Raw genomic sequence first — 25,591 nt, 5'->3', positions numbered from 1 at the left:
ATTTGCTCTAAGAAAATTTGCTTTTTACATTAAGAAATATTCACACAGGAGATATTACAAATACAATTTATTGAACAAAAAAAAAAGGAAAAAATATTTACAATTACTGTCTACGTGTTTGTTCTCCACAGTAACAGCACAAGGGCGACACCCCGTGGGCAGTTAACTGAATTGCATTAGATTGACAGTTTACGTTACAACCATCCACTTGAAGTTAACATACTAGCCTAACAGTTTTGCAGTTAATTCAATATTTATTAATGTTATAATGTTCACATTTGTGTTGAATCCGTTTTTGAGAGATTTCCTTTCAGAAGTGCGATCGTTTTGGATAAGGTGGTTTGTATTTCTGAGGAACTGCTCTACCTCAACTAACAGGAACTGATCACTTTCATGATATGCTGTTTGTGGCAAGACCAGATGAGGGGATAAAAGAAAATCTAAAAGAAAAGTAACTATAATTCCTTTTAGACATGTGCATAATAGTGAAACAATAAAATATTACTATCCTTAGGCAAAAGTCATACCAGCTCTGTATTGTTGGATTATCTCTTGAACCTCTTAAATGCACCATATTCCGTATTATGGTTATATGTTAAATCTGATACATTTTTCTTCATTCTAACTTTATTATCTTATTGACAGTAAGTAGGATAGGACTGAAGAGGTTTCATCAGAAAACTGAAGTGGAAAATCTAAAGTGAGATCTGCACCTAACACTGTAGGCCTGCATTAATTTATTACATTAGGACATGCGTGTAGTTTGTATTCATATGTATATGCTGTCTAAACTGATAAGAAGTATTTATTATACTTACATTCTGACCTTTGGCACAGCGTGTTAACACGGACATTTGAAGGCAGCACCAATATATTGGAGAAGGCGGGATTATGTGTCGTTACGACGAAAGAATCCAATCAGAGGCCAGCTTTTCACATAGTAACCCCAATCAGCGAATAGGGACTGGCTGGTTGCGAAGGTAGTGGTCGTGGTGGTGTACTGGAAGACGCAAGTGTTTCCTCTGGGCTTGTTAGCTGCAAGGTTTAGTAACAACCTTTTACTCGTGTATCTGTCAGGTTAGGCGCCGAATTTATCGGCGTTTGATCCCTTTGTTATGCATTATATGGTTTCTGCATGCTAATTTTGCAATCTAGCTTGGCAGGTGAATTTAAATCTGTCTGAAAGCATATTTGAATATAATAGGGACACGAAATTACGATGCCATCCCCGATGGAGGGATCTTCCAGAGAAGGTGACCTGTTTACTGTGAAACACGAGCTGAAAAATGGTAAGTTAGCTGGGAGCCGGTAAAACTCAATGCTGTGAATTTCATTCGATATTTATGTTTTGGAGACACGTGTCGGAGCGAGAAAAATGTTAGCTGGGCTAGCTTAGGGGAGGCAACTGTCACTGTCAGTGATCGTTTGTAGTAAGCACTAACATCAACGTTACACAAGTTCAAACATGGCAGAGGAAAGCTAACATCCGACTGTCATTACTACTTATAACGTTACCGCGAACTCACACAAACTAACGTTATCTGACCATATTATTACGGCGAGCTAGCGGCTAGCGTTTGTTATAAACCGAACTCAACCAGGGAAATAACATTAGCTTAAGCTAGTTGTCAGCGTGTAACCAGGTTAAAAACAGAGCATCGATGAAGATTTCACTAAGTTAATGCCATTGTCAACGCCTTAACTTATTTTGCTGGGTTTTCCTGCTGTTGCCTGTGTGTGACTGTTTTTGCTGTCACAGCTAACTTCTCCTCAGTCAAAAAAGGCAGAGCCAGCTGCAGTGATGTCAAGTCCAACACGCTAATGTTAGCCTATAGTTTCATTCTGCATATTACACAATAGTTAAGATCACCTGTAACCTTAGCTACAGCTGTTGCTTCTAACAGTGCATGCAATGACATATTAATCTCCTGAGCAGCCTGGTTAACTTTATACTACTAAGCCTCATCCCTAAAAGGGTAATCTACTGAAGGACAGTATAGTGTGAGTTCACTAAGAATTTACAGTAAATCTAGGCAGGATTCACAAATAAACAGAGATTTTAATGTTAGTGTTCAATTCAATTCAATTCAATTTTATTTCTATTGTTCGAAAGAGGGTTTCTGTGAAGAAGTGAAGAAGACTGCTTAGTGAAGTTGTACAGTGGACAACTAGGTTATAATGATACAGGGCTCCTGTTCAGGCTCCAACATGACTATGCTGCACCCCGATTATTGCCCTGCCCTAAAAATGCAGTCTGTCTAGTTGTCACTTTTTTCCCTGTGTGTTTCATTTAACACAGTGAAACTTATGGCTACTTTGCATCCAGCTGTACCATTTTGTCTGTGGAGATGTCTTAGTCCAGAACAACCACACAGTTCTCCAAGCTCATATGTCAATATAAAAATATGTCAATATCAGTTGTCATTGCACCTCCCTGTCTTCCTGTTGGAGATCAAGGCAGAGCTGTACTAAATGTGGCTATGTTATCATAAAATAAGTAATCATGCTTGTGCTGGCAGTTGCACAATAAAAGAATATTCTTGCTTGTCCGGGGCTTGTATTAGATGTTGGGTCTTTAACAACAATTGCTCAGGAAACCAACCAAGCACAAAGTTTAACAGATCTGGGTTTTTTTTTTAAAGTTTTTAATTAATTTATTTTTTTTAAAGGAAGCATAATTTCCCTCCAATAAAGCAAAGGGATTCCTAGGACTCCTCTGTTAGGCTATTAATAAACACCAAAATCAAACTGGGCCTTGGCAGGGTAAGCTTGACAAGGGTGTTATGCAACCTGAATCTCTGACCTTAAATTTGAAGGACAGCTTTGTTGTTCTGAAATGATACAGTGTGCGCTCAAATTGCCTAACAGTTGCAGCATTTTGTTTTGTGTGTAACTGGAGAAGCAGAGGAAAAGATTAAATCAGCCGCTTTAATTGCTCAGTACCCTATTTCCAGAGTGCGAGACAGAAGGAATGTGTTCACTACAATGGACATGCATGTCTAAGAGTGTGCCGTGCTCAGTCAGCTGTACTGGGAGACCATGATTTAGTGAGACACAGGGAGTCACAGACAGTGTGTGCTGAATTCAGTGAAGATCTTTAATGGAAGATAATGACCTTTTGCTGGTTAATTTAGCGAGTTTGCTTGCAGTGGAAGGGAGGATTATTTTGTAGTGCTGCATATTTAGGAGACAGGAAGAGCAAATGTGTTTTTGTAACACTTGTTTACATGGAGGAAGTTTGGTAATCATGCATGTGTTATCTGCGGTCATTTTTTTTTTTTTAACGTAATGGTGAAGTGAAATCACCATAACAATGCTACCAGTCTGCTGTTGTTGGTGTTTTGTTGTCTCTTGTTTTAATTTGATGGTTCTTCATTTGAAAGCCCAATTCTCCAGCTTTTAAACCATTTCATTAAGTCTCAGTTAAGTCACATAGTAAAGTGCATCAGAATTCAAACTTGACCCCAATCTACAAAACAAGTGTACCAAAAAATGTCTACTGGTAGACATGCAGTGTTGATAACTCAACAGTAGTTAAAAACAAATTAAGATTTGTTTTGTTGATTAATAATAGATAAGAGGAGAATTTTTTACTCATAGTCCTTTATTTCATCCCCAATAGAGCACACGAGCATGGTAGTTAACAAACCATCTTTAATCCTTATTATTTAAGACTGGAAACAGATATATTATAGAGCTGTGGGGTAAAGATCGGACCAGAAATTAAACCCTTCAGTTTTCTATTACAATGTGTATCCACAGTTTGTGCTTCTTTGAACCTTAGGTATCTTGACTTTACTATCTAATCTTTAGCCATTAATAGTTATTTCCAGGTACTGAAAAATGCCAGGTGGGAGCTTCATAGTGCAACTGCATACAGTCAGGCTGTGAGTATAAACAAGGATGCACTATGGGAAGCACTGAGACATTTGCTGAACATTGGTATTAGCCTATGTTAGCCTTATTAACTGGTACTGGGATATTGCTAAACAAAATCGCATTTGCAAATATCAGTGGCCAATATTTATGTGTTATATCCGTTTTGCACTGGCCTGCCTGTTTCCCTAGAGCAAAAGGGGGAATAAAAAACAACAAAAACCAAATGAAAAATGAAAAATAGTCATATCCAGAATTTCAGAGCATCCCTAAATATAAAGTTTTTCTTGTAGTAAGCATTAAGTGATCTTTCAGTGCTAATAAACTTTACCCTATGTGATTTAATTGCTTTGGAGAAATCTTAAAAATATAATTTCACTGACAATTACTTTTCATGCCAAAAATACAGTATGAATATATTTTCAAGTGTCTGTGTATATTGACAATCAAGCCATCTTTATTATTTCAAGTATTCACTACAAATATATTAATATTGTTATTTTTACTTTGACTTCAGCCAACCTGACGGGCCATGTAGAGAGGGTGGGGATAGAAAACTTTGAGCTATTAAAGGTGCTGGGTACCGGAGGTAAGTGCAGTGTTACTTTCCCTTAATGTAAACTTGAACATTCAGAAATTTGTTTGCACGCCATTCTGTCATCCAACAAAAGAGTGTTTTTGGAATGCTAAGCGTGTCGAACGAGTCTTTTCTGTTTACCCACCTTCATTGAACTTTGCCCTGTCTGTGATTATTTTCCTGCCAGCATATGGAAAGGTGTTCCTCGTGAGAAAAGTCAGTGGCCATGATGCAGGAAAGCTTTATGCCATGAAGGTTTTGAAGAAGGCCACTATTGTACAGAAGGCCAAGACTGCAGAACACACGCGGACCGAGCGGCAGGTGTTGGAGCACATTCGCCAGTCTCCATTCCTTGTCACACTTCACTATGCCTTCCAAACAGAAACCAAGCTGCACCTCATTCTTGGTGAGGATATTTGATAATAATTTTTTAAATTTTAAGATAAATTCAGATTTTAAATTGTTATATCAAAGATTTAAGGCCTATGGCAACTGTCTGAACCCAGTGGAAAACCCCCACATTTTTAACAGCTAAATATATTAATGTACGCAGAGAATAAAAATTGTCTTTCCTTGTAGGGACATTAACTAACTTACATAACAAACATGATGTTTTCCTTTATAGATTATGTAAATGGTGGGGAGCTCTTCACGCACTTAGTGCAAAGGGTGCGGTTTAAGGAGCAAGAAGTAGCCCTGTATAGTGGAGAGATTGTCTTGGCACTAGAACATCTACACGAGGTGACCTTCAGATTTAGCTCAACAGTAAACAGTAGCGCTTCTTCCGTCCTTGATGATTAACCTGTGTTTCATTTTCTTGTTCCAGCTTGGGATTGTCTATCGGGACCTTAAACTTGAGAATATTCTACTAGATTCAAACGGTCACATAGTTCTCACAGATTTCGGCCTTAGTAAAGAATTTGATCAGGTACAGTTTGCCTTTATGTGTTTAAACCTCTCAAACCTTTTCTATTCTCAAAATACGTTTTAGCTAATAAAACCCCAAAAAGGACATTTTGCTTTTTCTTTAATGCCCTCAAAAACCCAACTGTGAAGCCAGATTTTTACTTTAAATAGTGTGGGTTTGGGTATTTCACATTAGAGATATTTTTTCATCAGTATAGAGATATAACCACTTCTCACTTCCTCATTACAAATGCAGAGAAATATTAGGATGCAGCGTCTGTTAGGATAGAGTATTTTATCTCTATTCTGTGTCATATTTGTCTTACGAAATGTTTGGTTTTGTTTTTAAAAAATAGGCTGAAAGAGCTTTCTCTGTCTGTGGCACCATTGAATATATGGCTCCAGAAATTGTGGAAGGAGGAGAGTCTGGACATGACAAGGTAAATTCTAGTTTCATGTCATTGCCTGTTTGATCAAATCATGTTGCACACTCTCCAGTGAGAAGTCACGGTTAGGTGCTTTCATGCATTCCAGGCGGTGGACTGGTGGAGCCTCGGCGTGCTGATGTATGAGCTTTTGACTGGTGGGTCGCCCTTCACTGTTGATGGAGATGAGAACTCGCACACGGACATTGCCAAGTATGAATTCTCCTTGATCATCAGCCTCAGCTTGCAGCTATATTTCAGTTATAATCAGTCTATAATGCTGCTGTATATCTCTCGCACATCACAGGAGGATTGCCAAAAAAGATCCCCCTTTCCCTAAAGACATGGGACCACTGGCCAAAGACCTAATCCAGCGACTCCTCATTAAAGATCCAAAGAAGAGATTAGGGTCGGGGCCTAATGGAGCGGAGAATGTAAAGAAACACCCATTTTACCAGGTGGATTTCATTGCCTGTCTTGTAATGGTCACGATATTTAATATAACTAATGGACTGAGATGTCATTGTTTTGTACTGAGTATTTCTACATGGTTTTCACATTAGAAAATTAACTGGGAGGACTTGGCAGCCAAAAAGGTGCCTGCGCCATTCAAGCCAGTGATTCGGGATGAGCTGGACGTCAGCAACTTTGCAGACGAGTTCACAGAGATGGACCCCACCTACTCTCCCGCAGCTCTGCCTCAGAACTGTGACCGCATCTTCCAGGTGGGAGGGAAGGAAGACATCTTAGACAAGCAGACTGTGTTTTGTTGTGACTCATGCTGCTGCTGTTTGCAGACAGGAATATTTCTTTGTGCTCCTTGGAGGTCATCGCACAGGACACCGTTTATCGGCATTTGTTTAGAGCCCGTGTTTGTCTGGGCTTTGGTAGCAGGCAGTGTGAAATGTTGACACGGATGAAAAATCGCATTATACATTATCCGCTTTTTGTCTGTGACTATATTTGACATACTTCACAGCAATTGAAGTAATCAAGTGAAGTTTTGAATGTCCTCAAAAGGTTGCTGTAAGTCAACATGAGTCTGTCTGTGTGCATTGGTATTCAAATTGACTAAAGGGTCTTTTATTGAAGTAATTGCTGCCATATGCAGCTCTTATTGAAGTAACAGATGTGAATGACTATTTTTGATGTAGCTTTGAACCATAATATGGCCCACAACTCCATGCCAGCTGATGGCTGTCTGATGTATTGCATGAAATTTCAACTCTGATTGCCTTCTGGATCCTTGAGCATGCTAGATCAATAGATCCATTAACGGGCTTCTCTCATGGAATAAAAGGTTACACTTTGAGAGCATCACCACGTCTGTCTCGGTTACGCCTTCAGTCTTTGATTGCCAACTTCATCTTGGCTTTTTTCACTCTCAGCTGCCATTCATGTAGTCTGAAATTTTGTGGTCTTTATAATTTGCAAGCCTAGCAATCTCTGCGATAACGACAGCAATCCCAGTTTTAAACCGTGCACTTGCTCCCCCGCCGTGTCGCACAAAACAAAATTAAAATTGCATTAAGAGCGCCAAGATGTAATTTCACAGCAGAGCAATCAAATATTCAAGCCCGGCAATTTAGGGCATCTCATTCATTCAACACCCATCCTTCCGTCCATCCATTGCTGTCACTACATATCACACAGCTGTGTGTGTGCCGGTGTAAAAGAGAGAGGGAGAGATTAATGCCAGCTCAAAGCTCTGTGCTCCCCACAGCTGGAATTAAGCAGGCAGCGCTCCACAATGACAGGCCTAACAATAGGAACAGCTGGACAGCCACTGTCAGTCACACATGAAGAGAATTGGGCTTATTGTTGAGCTGACAGGCTGGTTTTGATAGATTTAAAGAAAACTACGCAATTTTGTTTTATTTTAAGGGACTCTATTTTTCTGTGGCAGTGGAGGAAGTTTCCTTTTCTCCTGCCCTAGTCCATCTCTCGCTTTATGTCTTAGTAAAATGTAAACACCTAGGGCTCTTGTGTTTTTATTTGCAGGGTTACTCTTTTATGGCCCCCTCCATCCTGTTCAAAAGGAATGTGGTGATGGATGACCCTGTCCAGCTGTGTGGGGGTTCTGAAAAGCCAGGCTCAGCTGCGGTGGCCCGCAGCGCCATGATGAAGGTAAAATGAATGGACTTGGTTCTCCGAGCACAAACACACTTAAGCTAATGGATGCTGTCACAGACAGATGAGAACTTTTCCTTCCTTTCCTTTCCATTCCACTTGAACTTTATTTTTCTTCTGTGCTAGTTTTACTGCACTCACGTTCCGTTTCAGGCTTAATCCTGTTTATTTAATAGCGTTTGTTCGTGAATACACTTGCTTGTCTTTGCAGCATAATGCTTTTTGAAAAGGTAGCAGTGCTTTTTGTGCGCTCAGTTAGCTTAAAGCTTTCTCAACAACATCCTGGGAAACTGAGCTGTTTTGCAAACCTTAGCATTTTCTATTTATTATGAGATTAGTCATAATGCTGAAAGGTATTGTAATTATTTATCTTAGTCCTTTTCAGTTTGCTGCTTCAATAATCCAAGAAAACGGAGGGAAAAACAAGAAATTGGGCTTTTGTAATTGTATCTAAACAATGAAGGAAATTAGTGGTTTAACTACAGTAGCTGGCTTTTCTTTTCTAAAGTTTCCACTGGGTGCACATTATAGGTTTTAAACCAGATTCTGGTTAGCAAACAGGAAGCTTATTAACGGTATTTCTGTCTTATCATGTGACGATCTTAACTCTTTTAGTTCAGATCTAAAGTCGAGACTTTCAGTGCTATTTTTTTTAAAGTCCTCGTCACATTTGTATTTCTTCTTTTCGATTTTGCATGTGAAGTGTACAGGGTTGGTGTGGTGATATACTTAAAAACAACCCTTTGTGTAGCATAAAACTAGAATGAGAGAAGAATTATTATGAACATTATTATGGGTGAGAAGAGGGATAGCTTTGGGGATTCTAGCTGTAATTGAATCAGGATTTTTAATATAAATTCTGCATACAACCTCCAGAAAAGACTTGACTAAAAGAAAGGGAATAGAAAGAATGAAGAATGTCAAGTGTACCAAGTATTCTCTGTAGAAAACTGAAAGCAACTAAGGCCCTGAGATAATACTCAGATAATTGGCAAATTAATTTGGTCATAAGTAATGTAGGAACTTGCAAAATCTCTACTTTAATTCTACAAACAAACATCCTATATCAGGCTATAATATTTAATGTGAATTTTATTTGCGTGATAATAAAATATACACATAATTCTTACTTTTTGTGATTATTTTTATGCGTATTTGCAGGACTCGCCTTTCTATATGAGTTACGAAATGGACCTGAAGGAAAGTGCTCTGGGGGAGGGTAGCTTCTCGATCTGCAGACGGTGCACACACAAGAAGACTGGGCAGAAATATGCAGTCAAGATTGTCAGCAAGAGGTACGAGTTCACTGGGTGCACACATGTGTTTGTCAACTCAGATGCTTTTGGCTCTGTCTTTTGTTTATAGATTTACTGGATCAGTTGGACCGCCACCCTCCTCCATCCCCTGCTCAGCCAAGTCTGAAGCCAGTCTGAGAAGACTAATAAATGTTAAACTAACAAAGGCCAAATAATGTCATAATTCGACCTGATTACATATTTTCCTGATTTTTTTTTTTCCCTATGAAAAATCCAGGTTATATAAGTAGATCACTTGGTTGTTTTTACTGCCACGTCCTGTAAAATCCCATGTATGCTTATAATACACTCCTCCACAGTTTGGCACCCAGTATTATAGTTCTGATTATAGTTGACATTAGGACTGATGCAAGGCAAACCCATGTCCAGTATTTTCTAGCTCTTCGTTGGTTAGAGCAAAACTGCCCTAAAGTATTTTGGAAATTCCCCTAAAGTAAACAAAATAAATAAAAGAAACCTAATTCCTAAAACCTAATATTTTCCAGTGTGTTCTGGGTTATAAAAGGATTTTTTTTTTTTTTTTTTATACTGTATTGAGCATGTTATAAGAAAACGTTAACGTGGTACAACTAATAGTGTTGTAATGTGTGTAAATGTTTTGTCTTCTTTAAAAAAAAAGAAAATCTTAGCATATTGTGCTCCTAAACACGTAATGCAAAAGTAGGAAAATGTTCCACTTGTCCTGTGTGTGTATATGTGACTGGCTTTGCTGTAGGATGGAGGCCCAGACTCAGCGGGAAATAGCAGCCCTGAAGCTCTGCGACGGTCACCCCAACATTGTCAAGTTACATGAAATTTACCACGATCAGGTAAAGATAATCGCGTCCGTTACATTTGCCTCCATAAATTCTGTTTTCCATAGCTCTCTGCCTAGTCTGTGGGGACTGCAGCCTTATTAAGTCGAGGAAATGGAACAAGGCAGATTAATGGGGATGCTGGTAGCCCTCTGGGTGTTTCTTTATCTCTTTGCATATTGTTTCATGAACATCTCACACTGTGCTCAATATTTCGCCTCTGATTTATTTCTAAACTGCAGCTGCACAAACATCCATTTTTCGCCACTGAATAGTAACAACCTAGATTCACTTGTTTTGCTAATCGAGCCGCACACTTAACCCAAACTAAGCGCGCATATGTTCTAAATGTAGCTTACCCCCGGTATATGGAAGGTGTGACCGTGTGTGTGACTGTGTACAGCTTCATTAGCTTCGGTCCTTCATGCCCAGGAGCACCACTTTAGTCCTGATGAGCTCAGTGGGGTTATTACTGTACCTCACAGGTCTGTGACCCAGATCAAAGCAGCGCTGCCTCACCCGCCTCAGCTGAGTCCTGTCTTTGTTCCCTAGATCCTGCACTAATGAGAAGCTCAACCCCGCTGCTCTGGCACATCATTCTCCTGCCACTTTGTCTGGCCCCTTTCATTTTTACTTAATACCAATGTGGTTTAATGTCACCATCATGAGATCAAGGATGTTTTTTTGTGTGTGTTTGTTTCTGTTTGTTACGCAATAGAAAAATTACAGTTTAATGTTTCACCCATCACTTTTCAGTTGTTTTCAATGTGTTGTTCAAGCTTTGAAAGCAACATTGATGATATTTTAGGAAAGACAAACTTTCCAATATTTATTTAATTGCCAAACATTTAAGAGTGTTTGTGCATGCCGAGCTAATTCAAGGGTTGTTAAAGAATATAGGTTAAGAGTGGGTGTAACAGATGTAACCTTATCCTGTATGTGTTTGCTGTAGCTTCACACATACCTGGTTCTGGAGCTGCTTGGTGGAGGGGAGTTGCTGGAGAGAATCCGCCGGAAACAACATTTCAGCGAAACGGAAGCCAGCCGGATCATGCGCAAACTGGTGTCTGCTGTCAGTCACATGCATGATGTAGGAGTTGTGCACAGGGATCTTAAACCGGAGGTATTGGAGAGCTTCTCAGCTGAGCTATTGCCAGAGATTTCTTTCTGTCCAAGCACAGTTTGTGTCTTTGTGATGAATGCAGGCTGGCTGGATCGTACGTTTCTGAAAAAGAATTACTGTGTTTTTCTGAACTTTGTATGATCTGTCCTTCTCTCGTTCTCACTCTGCTATTTTTTTACAAAACAAGAGTAAAATTGTTTGACCCCAACGTGGGTCACAAGTACCTGGTCAGTCATGATGTACAATTTACTACTTGAGTGAACCAGTTCTGCTGAGCTGAGAAAAATGATTGCTGTGCGTGTCTCAAATTGCTTTGTAGAACCTGCTCTTCACAGATGAGAGTGAGAACTCTGAGATAAAAATCATAGACTTTGGCTTCGCTCGACTGAAACCACCAGACAATCAGCTCCTAAAGACTCCCTGCTTCACCCTACAGTATGCTGCACCAGAGATACTCAAATATGATGGCTATGATGAGTCCTGTGACCTGTGGAGTCTAGGGGTCATCCTGGTGAGTGGAGCAGCCACGCTCAGGTTAAATCAAAGCACTATTAATTTGACCGAGGATCATTGATTGTTCAGCAATTGGGGAGAGAACAACGAGCAAACCGTTATCTGAGTTTTTGAATGGTGAACAAGCTGTTTATGCTAACGTTACCATTTACACTATATGAATCATAGATTGTAGTGCATTTATTGATGTTCATGTGGTGAGCCTAGGACTGTTGCATTGTTGGTAGGGTTGAGTTGGCTGGAAATGGAAGGGTATTGGATCTTTAACTTACTTTAAATCCTGACTTAAGGCTTTAATTTGAATTCCATTAACCTGTTCTATTATTAATATTTTTAGGTACAATTGTTGATTACAGTTATAGCTGATCTTTTTTATGGTTATATAATTAATAGATTAGTAGGCCGCCTTTTTTTTTTTTTTTTATATCCATCCATCCATCCATCCATCCATCTTCATCCGCTTTGTCCGGGGCCGGGTCGCGGGGGCAGCAGCCTAAGCAAAGAGGCCCAGACCTCCCTCTCCCCAGCCACCTCCTCCAGCTTGTCCGGGGGAATACCAAGGCGTTCCCAGGCCAGCCGAGAGATATAATCTCTCCAGCGTGTCCTGGGTCTGCCCCGGGGCCTCCTCCCGGTGGGACATGCCTGGAACACCTCACCCAGGAGGCGCCCAGGGGGCATCCTTGTCAGATGCCCGAACCACCTCAGCTGGCTCCTTTCGATGTGGAGCAGCAGCTGCTCTACTCTGAGCCCCTCCCGGATGGCCGAACTTCTCACCCTATCTCTAAGGGAGAGGCCAGCCACCCTTCGGAGGAAGCTCATTTCTGCCGCTTGTATCCGCGATCTCGTTCTTTCGGTCACTACCCACAGCTCGTGGCCATAGGTGAGGGTAGGGACGTAGATCGACCGGTAAATTGAGAGCTTCGCTTTTACACTCAGCTCCCTCTTCACCACGACGGACCGGTGCAGCGTCCGCATTACTGCAGCTGCAGCCCCAATCCGTCTGTCGATCTCCGGCTCCCTTCTCCCATCACTCGCGAACAAGACCCCGAGATACTTGAACTCCTCCACTTGTGGCAGGAACTCATCCCCGACCCGGAGTGGGCACTCCACCCTTTTCCGGCTGAGAACCATGGCCTCAGATTTGGAGGTGCTGATCCTCATTCCCGCTGCTTCACACTCGGCTGCGAACCGTTCCAGTGCGAGCTGGAGGCCTTCACCCGATGAAGCCAACAGAACCACATCATCTGCAAAAATCAGAGATGAGATTCTGAGGCCACCAAAGCGAAAGCCCTCCACCACTTGGCTGCGCCTAGAAATCCTGTCCATAAAAATTATGAACAGAACCGGAGACAAAGGGCAGCCCTGGCGAAGCCCATCACCCACCGGGAACGAGTCCGACTTATTGCCGGCAATGCGAACCAAGCTCTTGCAACGGTTGTATAGGGATCGAATGGCCCGTAGCAATGGGCCAGACACCCCATATTCCCGCAACACCTCCCACAGGACACCCCGAGGGACACGGTCGAATGCCTTCTCCAAGTCCACAAAACTCATGTAGACTGGTTGGGCAAACTCCCATGCACCCTCAAGTATCTTGGAGAGGATAAAGAGCTGGTCCAGTGTTCCGCGACCAGGACGAAAACCGCATTGTTCCTCCTGTATCCGAGGTTCGACTAACGGACGAACTCTCCTTTCCAGCACCCTGGCATAGAATTTCCCAGGGAGGCTGAGGAGTGTGATCCCCCTGTAGTTGGAACACACCCTCCGGTCCCCCTTCTTAAAGATGGGGACCACCACCCCGGTCTGCCAGTCCACAGGTACTGCCCCTGATCTCCACGCAACATTGCAGAGGCGTGTCAACCAGAACAGCCCTACAACGTCCAGAGCCTTCAGGAACTCGGGGTGGACCTCATCAACACCAGGGGCTCTGCCACCAAGGAGTTGTTTAACTGCCTCAGTGACCTCGCACCCGGAAATTGGCGGGTCATTCCCCTCATCCCCAGACTCTGCTTCCTCCTCGGAAGACGTGTCAGTGGGATTAAGGAGGTCCTCGAAGTATTCCTTCCACCGCCTGATAATTTTCTCAGTCGACGTCAGCAGCGCTCCGCCAGCACTATACACAGTGCAGGTAGAGCACCGCTTTCCCCTCCTGAGACGTCTGACGGTTTGCCAGAATCTCTTCGAGGCAGTCCGAAAGTCTTTTTCCATGGCCTCTCCGAACTCCTCCCACACCCGAGTTTTTGCTTCAGCCACTGCCCGAGCCGCATTCCGCTTGGCCTGTCGATACCTGTCGGCTGCCTCCGGAGTCCCACAGGCTAACCAAGCCCGATAGGACTCCTTCTTCAGCCTGGTGGCTCCCTTCACCTCTGGTGTCCACCATTTGGTTCGGGGATTACCACCACGGCAGGCACCCACCACCTTGCGGCCGCAGCTCAATGCAGCAGCTTCGGCAATGGAGACTCTGAACATGGTCCATTCGGACTCAATGTCCCCAGTCTCCCTCGGAATGCTGTCGAAGCTCTGCCGGAGGTGTGCGTTGAAGATCTCGCGGACTGGGGCCTCTGCTAGACGTTCCCTCATGCAGCTCCACTTAAGAAGATCCATACCAAACCTGTCATCCTTAGTAGTATCTGTTATCCAAAGAATGGTTGGCTGTTCATAGGTGTGGTGCTTTTTCGTAAAAAAAAAAGGCAGAATATAAATTCCAGGGTATATTAGTGCGTTAAGTTATTTTGCTTGTTGAAATGCAATATTCTTGGTAAGTAAAATTTCATGTAGCTCAAAGACATTATGAAAGTATTGCTCTGTACATGAAAGGTAGATTTTTGATGAAACTCATGGCTCTCACAGGTTGTAATAGAACTAAATAACTGATCATTGATTAGCCCTATTCAGGAGCATCCTTCTTTGTGACTTAACGCCATCACTTTCCACAATGCTCCAGGAAAGTGACCTGATTATATAAATGTATAATTTACACAAATCTTTTCAGAACCCAGATTCCCACTTTAAAGCTTGTCTAAAAATGCTTTTGACTGAAGTGCTTCTATAACCAAATAAATGTTTAATCAGAAGCTTCATATACTCTTGATTTGCACATCTTATCCAGTTTGAGGATTAAACATTTGACACAGGCCACTCTGATTAAGCAATCAGCTGTTATTTTAACTGATTTTGGTAGTAGTTTAGGCTAATCTGTGTTGGATGATATTCATCTCCTCTTGTTCAGCGGTACAAACTTCAGCATCCTGTGGTGAGCTGACACAGTTTACGCTCACCACAAAAAGAAGCAAAACCTGCCCCACTCTTAGACCTGGTAAAGGCTATGCGGATATGTCATCCTCATTCAACTTTTTTTTTTTTGCATGGAAGAGAAGAATTAAAAGGAGAGGTAGACAGGATAAGGAAAGGACACATAGTTGAGAGAAAGATTTCTGTAGTTGGCCAGTCATCCGTACAGAGCCATGGCTCTATGTTTAAGTGCTGCTTCCCACCGTCGCCCCCTGGGGGGATATGGGTGTACTGTGCCTCTTGGAGGTTTGATGAAATGGCTACTGACATGCTTTGTGCACAATGCCCTGGAAGCCAACTGAGTTGAGATATAGAGGGAGAGAGAGATCACAGCACAACAGAGCCTTTGCTGCCAAAAGGGTTGTTCCCAACTACTGTCATTTTAATAAGAAATATGAGGGCAGATGCATTCAGGCCAAGGTGAGAGAATCCTGTTCTTTCAGCTGAGCACAAACCGCTCTTCTCTTGAGTGCTAGTTCAGCCATGGTCAACAACTTGCAGCATAACAATGGAAAAATGTGGACAGTCGTGATCTGTCAAGGGCGCTTTTAAAACATGTTATTTTAACAGTAAATGTGTTTAAACACTTACGTCTAGTTACTTAACCAGCTTATTGAAGGTAGTGTGGCACTGACAAAAATGAGCACGTAGTGTTTTTTCGTCCGCAGCTGTTGTATAAAGTGTATAAATTAGATTTTCACTAGAGATACCTGATTTCTGAGGACAAAGGCATTAGAGATTTAAATGGAGAAAAAAGATAGTTGGGATGTTTTAGAAGATGTAAATTAAAAAAAAAATGCAATGCAGTTATTCACCATCAAAAGCACATATAAAGATAAAAGAAAAATGTCAAACCGCTTAAAATATCTGTTCATTTCAAATTTAATGACAGCATGTTTAAAAGGCCAGTTAGGATCCTTGAATGTTTTACTACAGAGCCACACTGATCTGTGCAGAATGGGGTTTGATGTTGTGTTGCTAGAATAGCCAAGATCTTCCCCGAAAAAGAGGTTTTCCTGATGAGAGCATTTGTCGCTACCAAACCTGTATACATAATCTGCATTAATGGTGCCTTTACACATGTCTATGTAGCTAATTCTATATGCACTATTGCTCCCAATTATCACAGATGCTGGTTTTAAATAGTGTGTTGTGTAGTTTGCAGAACGCAGCATCCATGAGTCTCAAAGAGATGTTCAGATTTTTCATATTTACTGTGAAAAAATGAGTTTAGTAACAGTGCAATGTCTCTTTCAAGATTATATTGTTCTTTGTTTTATTTAGGCCTTATAAATTCTTCAAAATCATTGGATTATTGTGATATTTTGGTGATATACATTTTACACAGCATTCCAGTTCCTGGAAATCAAAGTTGCAGAGTGTGTTGTACTGAAAACGGAAAATAATGGAGTCGTTATTAACTTTGTAGTAAAGCTTTTCACAAAAACACTGTTCAAGTTTTGACACAGTTGTTCTATTTGTGCTACCCAATTTTGTCAAACTAGCATCTTTCACATTTAATTCTATTTTATTTATATAGCACCAAATCACATCAACAGTCACCTCAAGGCACTTTATATTGTAAGGTAAAGACCCTACAATAATACAGAGAAAATTCCAGCAATCAGACCCCTTTTAAGAAAGCACTTGGTGACAGTGGGAAGCAAAACCTCTCTTTTAACAGGAAGTAGGTGTCAGAGGTGCGTCTACACTTTGTGGCGAGCTATGGTTGAGTCGCCACAGTTTGATGATGTGGCAGCTATTGTTAGCTCAGAGACAGAGAAGAGCTGAGAAAAATTAAAAAACTAATAATTTAATAATTATTAATTCTAGGTGACCAACAGTTGGCCTCACTCCAAGACTTTTCTCAACAATGTAACAAAAACCTAAATAAACGTTGTTCTCTCTTTAAAGTCTATAACTGAAAAGCTAAGCGAGAGCTATTATAAACTGGTAAGCCAGTCTAAATGTGACTGTATTGTAAAAATTGCATTGAGATCTCTAAATCATCTGTATTTTAATATGTTTATGTTCATAGCAGATTGCATGGTCTTCCTTTGTTTGCAGTACACCATGCTGTCCGGCCAGGTGCCTTTTCAGTGCCAGGAGAAGAGCCTGACCCACACCAGTGCTGAAGAGATTATGCGTAAAATCAAACAGGGGGATTTCTCTTTTCAAGGAGAGGCCTGGAAAAACGTGTCCCAGCAAGCTAAGGACCTCATACAAGGTGAGGGGAAAAAACTGGCTCATTTTCTTTTGAATAACTTGAGCTTCGGTTTCTTTTTTTCCCATTAAAAACATAGAAACATAGTGCACTAAATTTATAAAATTCCACTTAAATAGTACTACAAATTTTAGGGTATGGTTATGAAAGTGAGTAGTGTTAGCTTGCAGCTCCGGTAGATTCTTTGTTCCAGGCTCATTTTTTCAGAATAAAATATCGACTTTCAAAATAAAGTAGTATGAACTGTTTTTGTGAAATTGTAAATTAGTTAAATAAATAAAATGAGGTTTATGCAAAAGCTTTGAGTCGTGTTTAGGGCAGATTTTGGTGGTGCTGGTAGAGTCTGGAAGAAGAAATGGACAAGTAGTGCTCCGTTAGTGCAATGTCAGTAAGTCATGACGTGTTTTGGATGAACTTTCTACTCACAAAGCAGCTTTCAGAGATCAGGTTTCCTAAAGAGGAAATAACTTCCTGCCTGTGTCTCACCTTTTCCCACCTGGATTAAGAGCGTTAAAGGTAATTATCTGCGTCTTGTTCCTGTAGAGCTGCTGACGGTCGACCCTAACAAGAGGATTAAGATGTGTGGCCTCCGTTACAACGCCTGGCTCCAGGACGACAGCCAGTTGTCCTCCAACCCACTTATGACCCCAGACATTCTCGGATCCTCCACTGCCTCTGTCCACACTTGTGTCAAAGCTACTTTTAATGTATGAAATGTTCAGAAGGGTGCTAATGTTAGATAGTAGGTCAGAACGTTCCAACCTAGTGTAAAATTTGGATTGTGTAGCTTCTGCTAAGTGTCAACCGGCTGTTATTAATAGAGATGGAGACCACATTATATTAACCGTATTGTGGGAAGATTAATTCAAACAAATGCTAAAGATATTAGTAATTTAAAATGCATCAAAAGGCACTTTGATACTGCAACAAAGCGCAGATGCTAGTTTTTGTCTTACTTGAGGTTGGATTTGTGTTGTTATTGCGATTCATCAAAATGCTGAATGGATATTAATGCGACTAATGATATAATTATGTGACCTGGGTTTTGGCCAAATATTGATGGGATCTGAAACGTAAGATCCCTTGAAAAAAGATGAGAGCAGTGCATTTCATTGAAACTAAAATGTAAAAGTCTAACCAAACATCTGTTTTGTACTCGCAGGCATTTAACAAATGTAAGCGGGAAGGGTTCCGCCTCCAGACGGTGGACAAGGCGCCTCTAGCCAAGAGGAGGAAGATGAAAAAAACAAGTACCAGCACAGAGACCCGCAGCAGTTCCAGCGAGAGTACCCATTCGTCCTCCTCCTCCTCCCAGTCACAGGAGAAAACTTTTCAAGAAGGAGACCCAAATCGACAGCACTCTAACATCACTCCTGTCATCACCCCTGTCAACACACCGGTGCCCTCTGGAACAGATTCTGGGCACCAGCCAGCACCTCCAGCCTTTCCCTTCTCAGAAGGACAGTAAGACAGCCTGAGGAGAATCCAGATTCAGACAGTTGGGTCTGAAAAAAAAAAAGAAGAAGTTTGGCTTGGACTAGTATAGAGACATCCTTCTTCTTTCTCTCTGTCTCTGGCTCAATTGCATGGATGTCAGCACGTCTCTAAAACCAAGCATGCAGCAGGAGCAGCACTGTCACCTCTATATCAATCAATCAATCAATCAATCATCACTAGCAATAGCCTATCCTATCGTATCTTTTGCTCTGACTTTCTCACACAGACTATCAATCAGGGACTGGACCAGGAAGAAGTGTCACCAGTGTCCTAAAAGAAAAGGGCTGCCCTACTGCCCCCGGTCCAGAGAATGGAGAGACATCTTCAGTCTCGTCATTAAATCACAACATCTGTCCTCTCCTTTTCTGTCTTTGTCCGAGTTTTTAGAGATTTAAAGGGAAAGTCAGTGTTTACACCACGGATGCTTTGTAATTTCTGTCAAAAGGAGAGAGAAACAAAAGGCCACATGCCGGAGGATAATCTTACGTCTCTGCTATACGGAGCAGCTTATTTATATGTGAATTTTGCAGACTGAAATTTATTTATGATAAGCTATATTATTAACTTATTTATGATTCATTATGATCTGAAAAGAAATAATGGATATAGTGAGACTAAAAAAAGAAGATATTTTGTGTGTGTATGTGTGTGTGTGTGTGTTTTCCTATCAGCTCAAAAAAACTTTCCATACAGTGAAATGATCTTTCATATATCTTTCTAGTTAGACACATCGAAGAGTCTAGTAGGTCAGTTTTAGTTTGTTTTGTATACATCGTAAGAGTCAAAGTCATGAAACCAGAGTTCTTTATAGGTACTGCTAATTATTTAAGGTGAATTTTAAGATTGATATTTGTTTAGTGGCTTAAAAAATATACATTTCCTGATTCATATAAAAGATGAAAATGTGTGCACATCTTTTTGTAAGAACCAAATGTGGATGTAGTATGTTCAGCCAAATCTGTGATTTTTATCAGCGAGTACTGCTGCCTGAGGCAGTGCAACCTGACTAGAACAGCTATATTTAGACTTTTTTTTTGTCTCTTATGTGGGAGTATGGCTACTGCCGGACTTAGCATTGCTGCTGTTCCATGTGGTCTGATCCTGAAGTCAGTATTTAGCCAAGCAGTAGAGACCTAATTGTCTCATTATCACTACAACCAATTGGATTGAGCAGAATGTCCCAAATGGAAAATGAAGATCAGCTTAGCGTAAGGGTCGAATGCGTCAAGTAGTTTGAGATTTGAGCCTTCTTGGAACCAAGATGCCTGAGGGCAGTTTCAAGTGACCTCTTTTTTTTTTTTCTTTTAGATTAAAAAATATTAATTAAAGGAAGGCTTATGTGCCAAACTGCATTTGAATGGTAATGTTTGCGTTTAAAGACGGTCAGACACTAGGACATTTGGAGACAATGTAGAGCAAAAGTAGCCCCGTTTTGTCTTCAGTCATAAAACTACTGCAAAATGCCGAACTTTGATGATTACAAGTTGTTGAGCACAAATTAGGGATGCACCGATTGATTATATTAGCCAAATGTTGGTATCTGGCTGTTGTGGGCCTTGTTGACTCATTTCAGCAATTAAAAATGTCTGATGTGCGAATCATATCAGTGTTTAACTGGCTTATTGTTCAAGTATAGTGTGATGAAGCGTTGAAAGACTTCAAGTTCAGTTATGCTTATTTATAGTGAAGATTTCTTTGCTTCCCTGGAACAGAAGGTGGAATAAGTACATCAGAATTTGCCAGTCGGCCCAGAAGTTAACAATCAGTGCATCCCTACCACATGCTTCTTTTTACTATTGATGCCGTCCTTGCTCTATTTACCATGTTGTACTGCATGACTGAAAAGGTGATCTTTGCACTGTGTGACAGCTCGCACTTTGAGGCAGATATCTTGTTAGTATTAGGTCCCCAGTGCATGATATGACCCGAAACATCAACCACTTCCTTTATTTGCCTTTGTGGGCTTTTTTGGGGGGCAGATTCTTACTTGATTTAATGTGAGTTTGTTTACTTGCTTAACCAATTTTCAATTCGGGACTTTTACTGTTTAAAATTGTGATGGGTGTACAAAACCCCTTGTTACAATAGCCTAAATATTGTAATATCCCAGTGTTACAATTCTGGTGTTAGTTGGGATAGTTAGGGGAAAAAAATGCCATGCTCTGTTAACTGTTTTTTTTTTTTTTTTAATTACGTCTTTGTCTGTTTTCATTGTAATAATTGAAATACTGTATTTTGCTGTTGTGTGGGGTACTTGGTGATCCGTATGTGAAGCTACCTAGAATCAGATCCTCCTGCTCAGCCAGGATACAGATTTTCAGTTGGACTACTGTGTGCATTTAAACACACGCTGTCATCCTCTTCCATTTTTACTCTGAATCAGAACCAAAGCATTAACTTCAAGGTAGCTGCTTTAAGCTGCATGAGACATGACCTTTCATGCAAATATGCAAAAAAAAAAAAGCTTCATATATCACATTTTCTGTTTGTTCGAGTTTCTTTTCTTGGTCCATTCAATGAACGATATTTTTTAGTACAGATGATTTTTTTTTTTTTTAACAGCACATAATGTGTTTTCTTCAGAGATTCTTTATGGAATCAGTAATATCAATACCCAGCACATTATCATGCTTAAATCTATGCATCTCTTTTACACTTTTGTGTTGCTTGTTTTGCCATTTCACAAAGACCTCATTGAATGGGTTTAAGCAGAGTGCTTAAAAAGGTGTAACAAAATTTCTATACGCTGATCGTCTACAACACCAAATATTGTGTAATGTCCAGCTTGTGCCAGAAGAAACAGCTCTGACATGTTGGAGAACAGACGTGAGATGCTGTTAGTTTCTGGGACAGGGCAGATGGACTGCTGTCAGTCAGTTTGGAGAGCAGTTTAAGACCTTGGGCTCTTGCTCATGTTTTTTGTTAAATTTTTGTGGTGTGGCAAGGTGCACTGTCCTGCTGGGAAAAGCAGTTATTTCGGTGGGAAGCGTACGGTGAAGGAACATCCACACGAATGGTGCGATCCAAGTTTTCTCAGCAGAACATTGCAGAGAGTGTTTTTAATGTTTTGGCTGATCAGTGTTTACTGTACTTTTACTCCCATAACGTCAGCCACTGTAGAAATGGAACAGATGGAAAAGATTCCCAGTATGAAAAAGCTGGAATCCTTGGAGCTAAACACTACAAAGCTCTCGTCTAACTTAGTTCGCATGAGTTCCCCGTTGCTGCCTCATTAAGCCTCTTTTCTTTTGTTTGGGTGTATTAATAGCTCAAGTGGAGGAAGAGGAAGAGTGTCCTATATTGAGCTCCCCTCTGGGAGCCAGGCTCTATTAGCTGATGTGCTGCAGTGCTGTTTGTTCCAAAGAAAATACCGTACTCTACTCACTGCCTCTGTGGGACCCGGCTCACTTTCTTTGTAGGGAAAATAACAGTGCATCACAGGAAAGGGTTGGTTTAGTATCAATGTCTCTTGGGGCTGATTTCCAAACTAGGCTTTCCTTCTTTTGATGAACACCTTGTTTATTGTGCCACCACGAGGAAGAGAGACAGAGGGAGGCCGGTTCTTATTTTAGGCCTTGTTGCCTTTGATACATTATTTTGTCAGTTCCCTTAAATTTTAACGAAAGTTCCTTTTCTGCCTACAGTGCTTCCTCGTTTCTAAGCCTGAAAGCGTCACGCCTAATGATGCTAAACCTTTTTAGCATTTTTCCAACACTTAATTAGAGGGCTGGTAGTTTGAATTGTTTTGTGTAAACCAGCGACTGCTGTTGTACACTTTAGTCAGAGAAATTGGCTTGGGATGTTGCGGTGTGTTTTTAGTGCTCCGGTCCATGAAGTCACGCATGGGATTAAGACACTAAGGGCAGCGTTGAGTGACATCCTGTACTGATTCTCAGTATGGTGCTCGTGTGCATGTGTTGTTTGTGAACGTCGATAATTTTGGACACACCTTGCAGCTAGTGTTGTTCTTTTTTGTCAACATTAAGGACGTGTACAGTACTGTGCAAGAGTCTTGAGCCAAGCTTCATTTCTCTATATTTTGCCAGGAAAATTGGAAATATGTGCAGTGAATTATCAGACACATAGAAACTAACTTGGAAATACAGTATACAGGCAAAATCAGAGTTGGTGCAAAATGTTTCATTGTATGATCTTTCTTGGATGATCTTACCACATTAACAGTTTGTTTGGGGATCATTGTCATGCTAAAACTTGAAACCAGTGCCGATGAGATGCTTTTTGTTTTTGCATGGTGGATAAAATCTGATGCTACTTGTCTGCATTCATGATTCCATCAGTTTTGAAAAGATCGCCAACACCACTTGCTGAAATCAAACCCAAAACAATGGCTGAACCTTCACTGTGTTTTACAGATGGCTGTAGACTGTTGTACCTCTCTCCTGACTTCCAAAATGTTAAAATTTGGATTCATCACTCCATAAGACCTTCCCACTTATTTTTAGTCCAGCACTTGTATAGTTGGCACACCTGTCTTTTCTCCCAGTTTCCCTCCTTTAAGAGTGGTTTCTTTAGTCACTATTCATTTGAGATCATTTCTAATGATCAACTGCAGGACCAGATGTCTATCTCAGGTCCTGCGTTAGGTCTTTGTTGGATTTTTCTTTTTTCTTGTCTAAAAAATGAATGAAAAAGCAACCAGTGTCCACAGACCAACTTTTAGAAAGATTACAGAACTTTTGCTCTAGAAAATGTTAAAAAAAGTTAACAAAGTATGTTTCCTTGGAAGCAAAATACAAAGAAGTGATGGGTGACTCAAGACATGTTGATTGGTCACTGCCTTATGTATGGAGCTGTCCAAGGTGCTGAAGTGCTCAAACTATCAGTTGTTTGAGAGAAGCATAATAGTGCGATCCTTTAAAATGACCATGATGATTGTTAAGTGGCTCAACGAATCCACAGAAAAAGTGCTTCAAAACAAACAAAATCTCCCGCTATGGCTAATGATAAGTATATTTATTGATACAATTTAGAGCACTTCCAAGTAAGGTAGAGCTTTCATCAGTCATGAGTCAGGTGTAGCAGCTTTGATCAAGAGCGAGAAAAGAAAGAGTGAATGGTTAAAATGTCCAGCTTTGCTGTGTTTCTGTGTTGTAGATGTTTATATCAAAGTCTAAAATACTTCAATGTCTGAACATGTAATCTCTGCGTGGCAAAAGCTCAGACTTCAGACCGCTCTGAATTCTTGGTTTCTTTCTTTTTTTTTTTCTTTTTTTTTTCTTTTTTTTTTTGGTCTATTGGTCTTTGAACCTGACATTTTATGATGTCAGTGAGAGCAGATATCCCAGATATGGGCAGCCAATCAACAGAAAGTTGGCTTGAAGGGAGCGGGAAGGGAGAAAAGCTCAGTATATGATTAAAAAAAAGAGATTCATTTGAAAGGTTAATCATGCAAAGGCACCCTGGTAGTGTCCACAAATGGCACTACTGAGATAAAAAGGACCTAATACGCTCCACTTTGGATACAAATAATGGAATTAATAATGTTAAATAATATCCAGAATCATTTCAGCCAGGAAATGAAATATGTGAACTTTTTTTGTTTTAATTTGGGAGTATATGCTAACAGTTACTTTGATTAAAAGTATCCAACTACAACTACACTGATATCTCTGGGGCAGTGACAGCCATATGTATATATACCCCCCTTACAGTTCAGCCTTTTAAAAGCAAGTGGTCAGCTACAAAGTGGCCTTGCTGAGCTACACTTACCTGCATGAGGACGTGTTCTCTTGCGTTAATTTATTTGACTCAGCGAGTGTTGCTCTATGTAAAGTTGGTAACAGATATTAATGCTTCCACATCCATGGGTTGTAAGGGATGTAAAGGCATCATCCTCATCATCGTGATCATCATCATTTTCGTCACCAGTGCAGCCATCATGCATGTGCTGATGTTGCTTGATTCCTGTCAATCTTTCTGTTCTTATCAAAACTTGTCCAAACGTACTGTAGCAGTGAATCCCTTTGAGATTGGTCACTAAACTGGTTTAAAACACAACATCAAGCTTTAAGGGCAAAACTTTGCACTTACATGTTGGTTTAGTCACGCATATGTTGCAGGAAAAATGTCCTCTTTTGTGCAGGTTCAAATGTTTCTCATCTTTCTGTTTCTCTTGATGGTTGTTGTCAGATAATTCTAAAATAAAATAAACCTCAGCAGTAGTACTTTTTAGATACGGCGAGGAGACACCATGTGCGTACCTGCTTCTTAAGGCACTGTGAAAATCATCCTTCAGGACTTTTGGGCACACCGTCGATAGTATGAGGGGAAAAAACCCTCGATTTGCTTCAATAAATGCTTTACGTGCTAGCTGAATACATGTGTACGTTTGATAATCTGATAAAACCAGTAATGAGTCTTTTAATAGATCCTCTGCTTCATTGTATTTTTAAGTGTTTACGTCATTAATGAAGATATTTTGTGATACCAGGATTTGTGTGTATGAGTTGTCAAAAAGACAATAAACGTACGATTTCCTGTTCACTTGATGATTTTGATTTTAATAAATCAGGTGTGAACTTGTCATGTTGACAAGAGTTTTAAAAGTATGTCAGACGGCAGCCACCAGATGGCAGTGTTTAATAAAGTTTAACCAGAAGAGCAGTTTACTGTTCAATAAGCCTTTAGAAACAAGTAGAAAATTATGTTTAGCATATATTATCTTAAACATTGCTACAATAAATTGTGTCTTCAAGGTTGTTTAAATCACCACCAGATGTAAGGTTTATGCCATGGGTGCCCTAAATTAACATTATTGATAATTACCAAAATAATTTTGTATATTTCCTTAATGGTTAATTCACCACTTAAGCTCTTAATATGAAGTGAATTTTCAAATTTCTTGTTTATCAAAAACATAAAAATAGTATTAGTAGTAATAGTAATAATATTTTTTTTT

At 40.5% G+C, this 25,591-nt stretch overlaps 1 protein-coding gene across 1 annotated transcript; it reads left to right on the top strand.

Moving 5' to 3' along the window:
• The first annotated feature begins 952 nt into the window (after positions 1–952).
• rps6ka5 (ribosomal protein S6 kinase, polypeptide 5) lies at positions 953–25,176 on the top strand. The gene is made up of 18 exons (XM_026152797.2): positions 953–1,042; positions 1,205–1,289; positions 4,394–4,465; positions 4,641–4,859; positions 5,079–5,194; positions 5,280–5,381; positions 5,716–5,799; positions 5,894–5,997; positions 6,092–6,242; positions 6,348–6,509; positions 7,786–7,911; positions 9,076–9,209; positions 9,946–10,039; positions 10,977–11,147; positions 11,467–11,658; positions 17,019–17,178; positions 17,719–17,882; positions 18,338–25,176. The coding sequence occupies exons 2-18, from the start codon at positions 1,220–1,222 to the stop codon at positions 18,641–18,643; spliced, it is 2,427 nt and encodes an 808-aa protein (XP_026008582.1). The 5' UTR covers positions 953–1,042; positions 1,205–1,219; the 3' UTR covers positions 18,644–25,176.
• Positions 25,177–25,591: the final 415 nt, after the last annotated feature.

Source organism: Astatotilapia calliptera, chromosome 19 (assembly GCF_964374335.1).
Source record: "Astatotilapia calliptera chromosome 19, fAstCal68.1, whole genome shotgun sequence".
NCBI classification, from domain to species: Eukaryota; Metazoa; Chordata; class Actinopteri; order Cichliformes; family Cichlidae; genus Astatotilapia; species Astatotilapia calliptera.
This window is presented reverse-complemented; position numbering and strand designations above follow the sequence as displayed.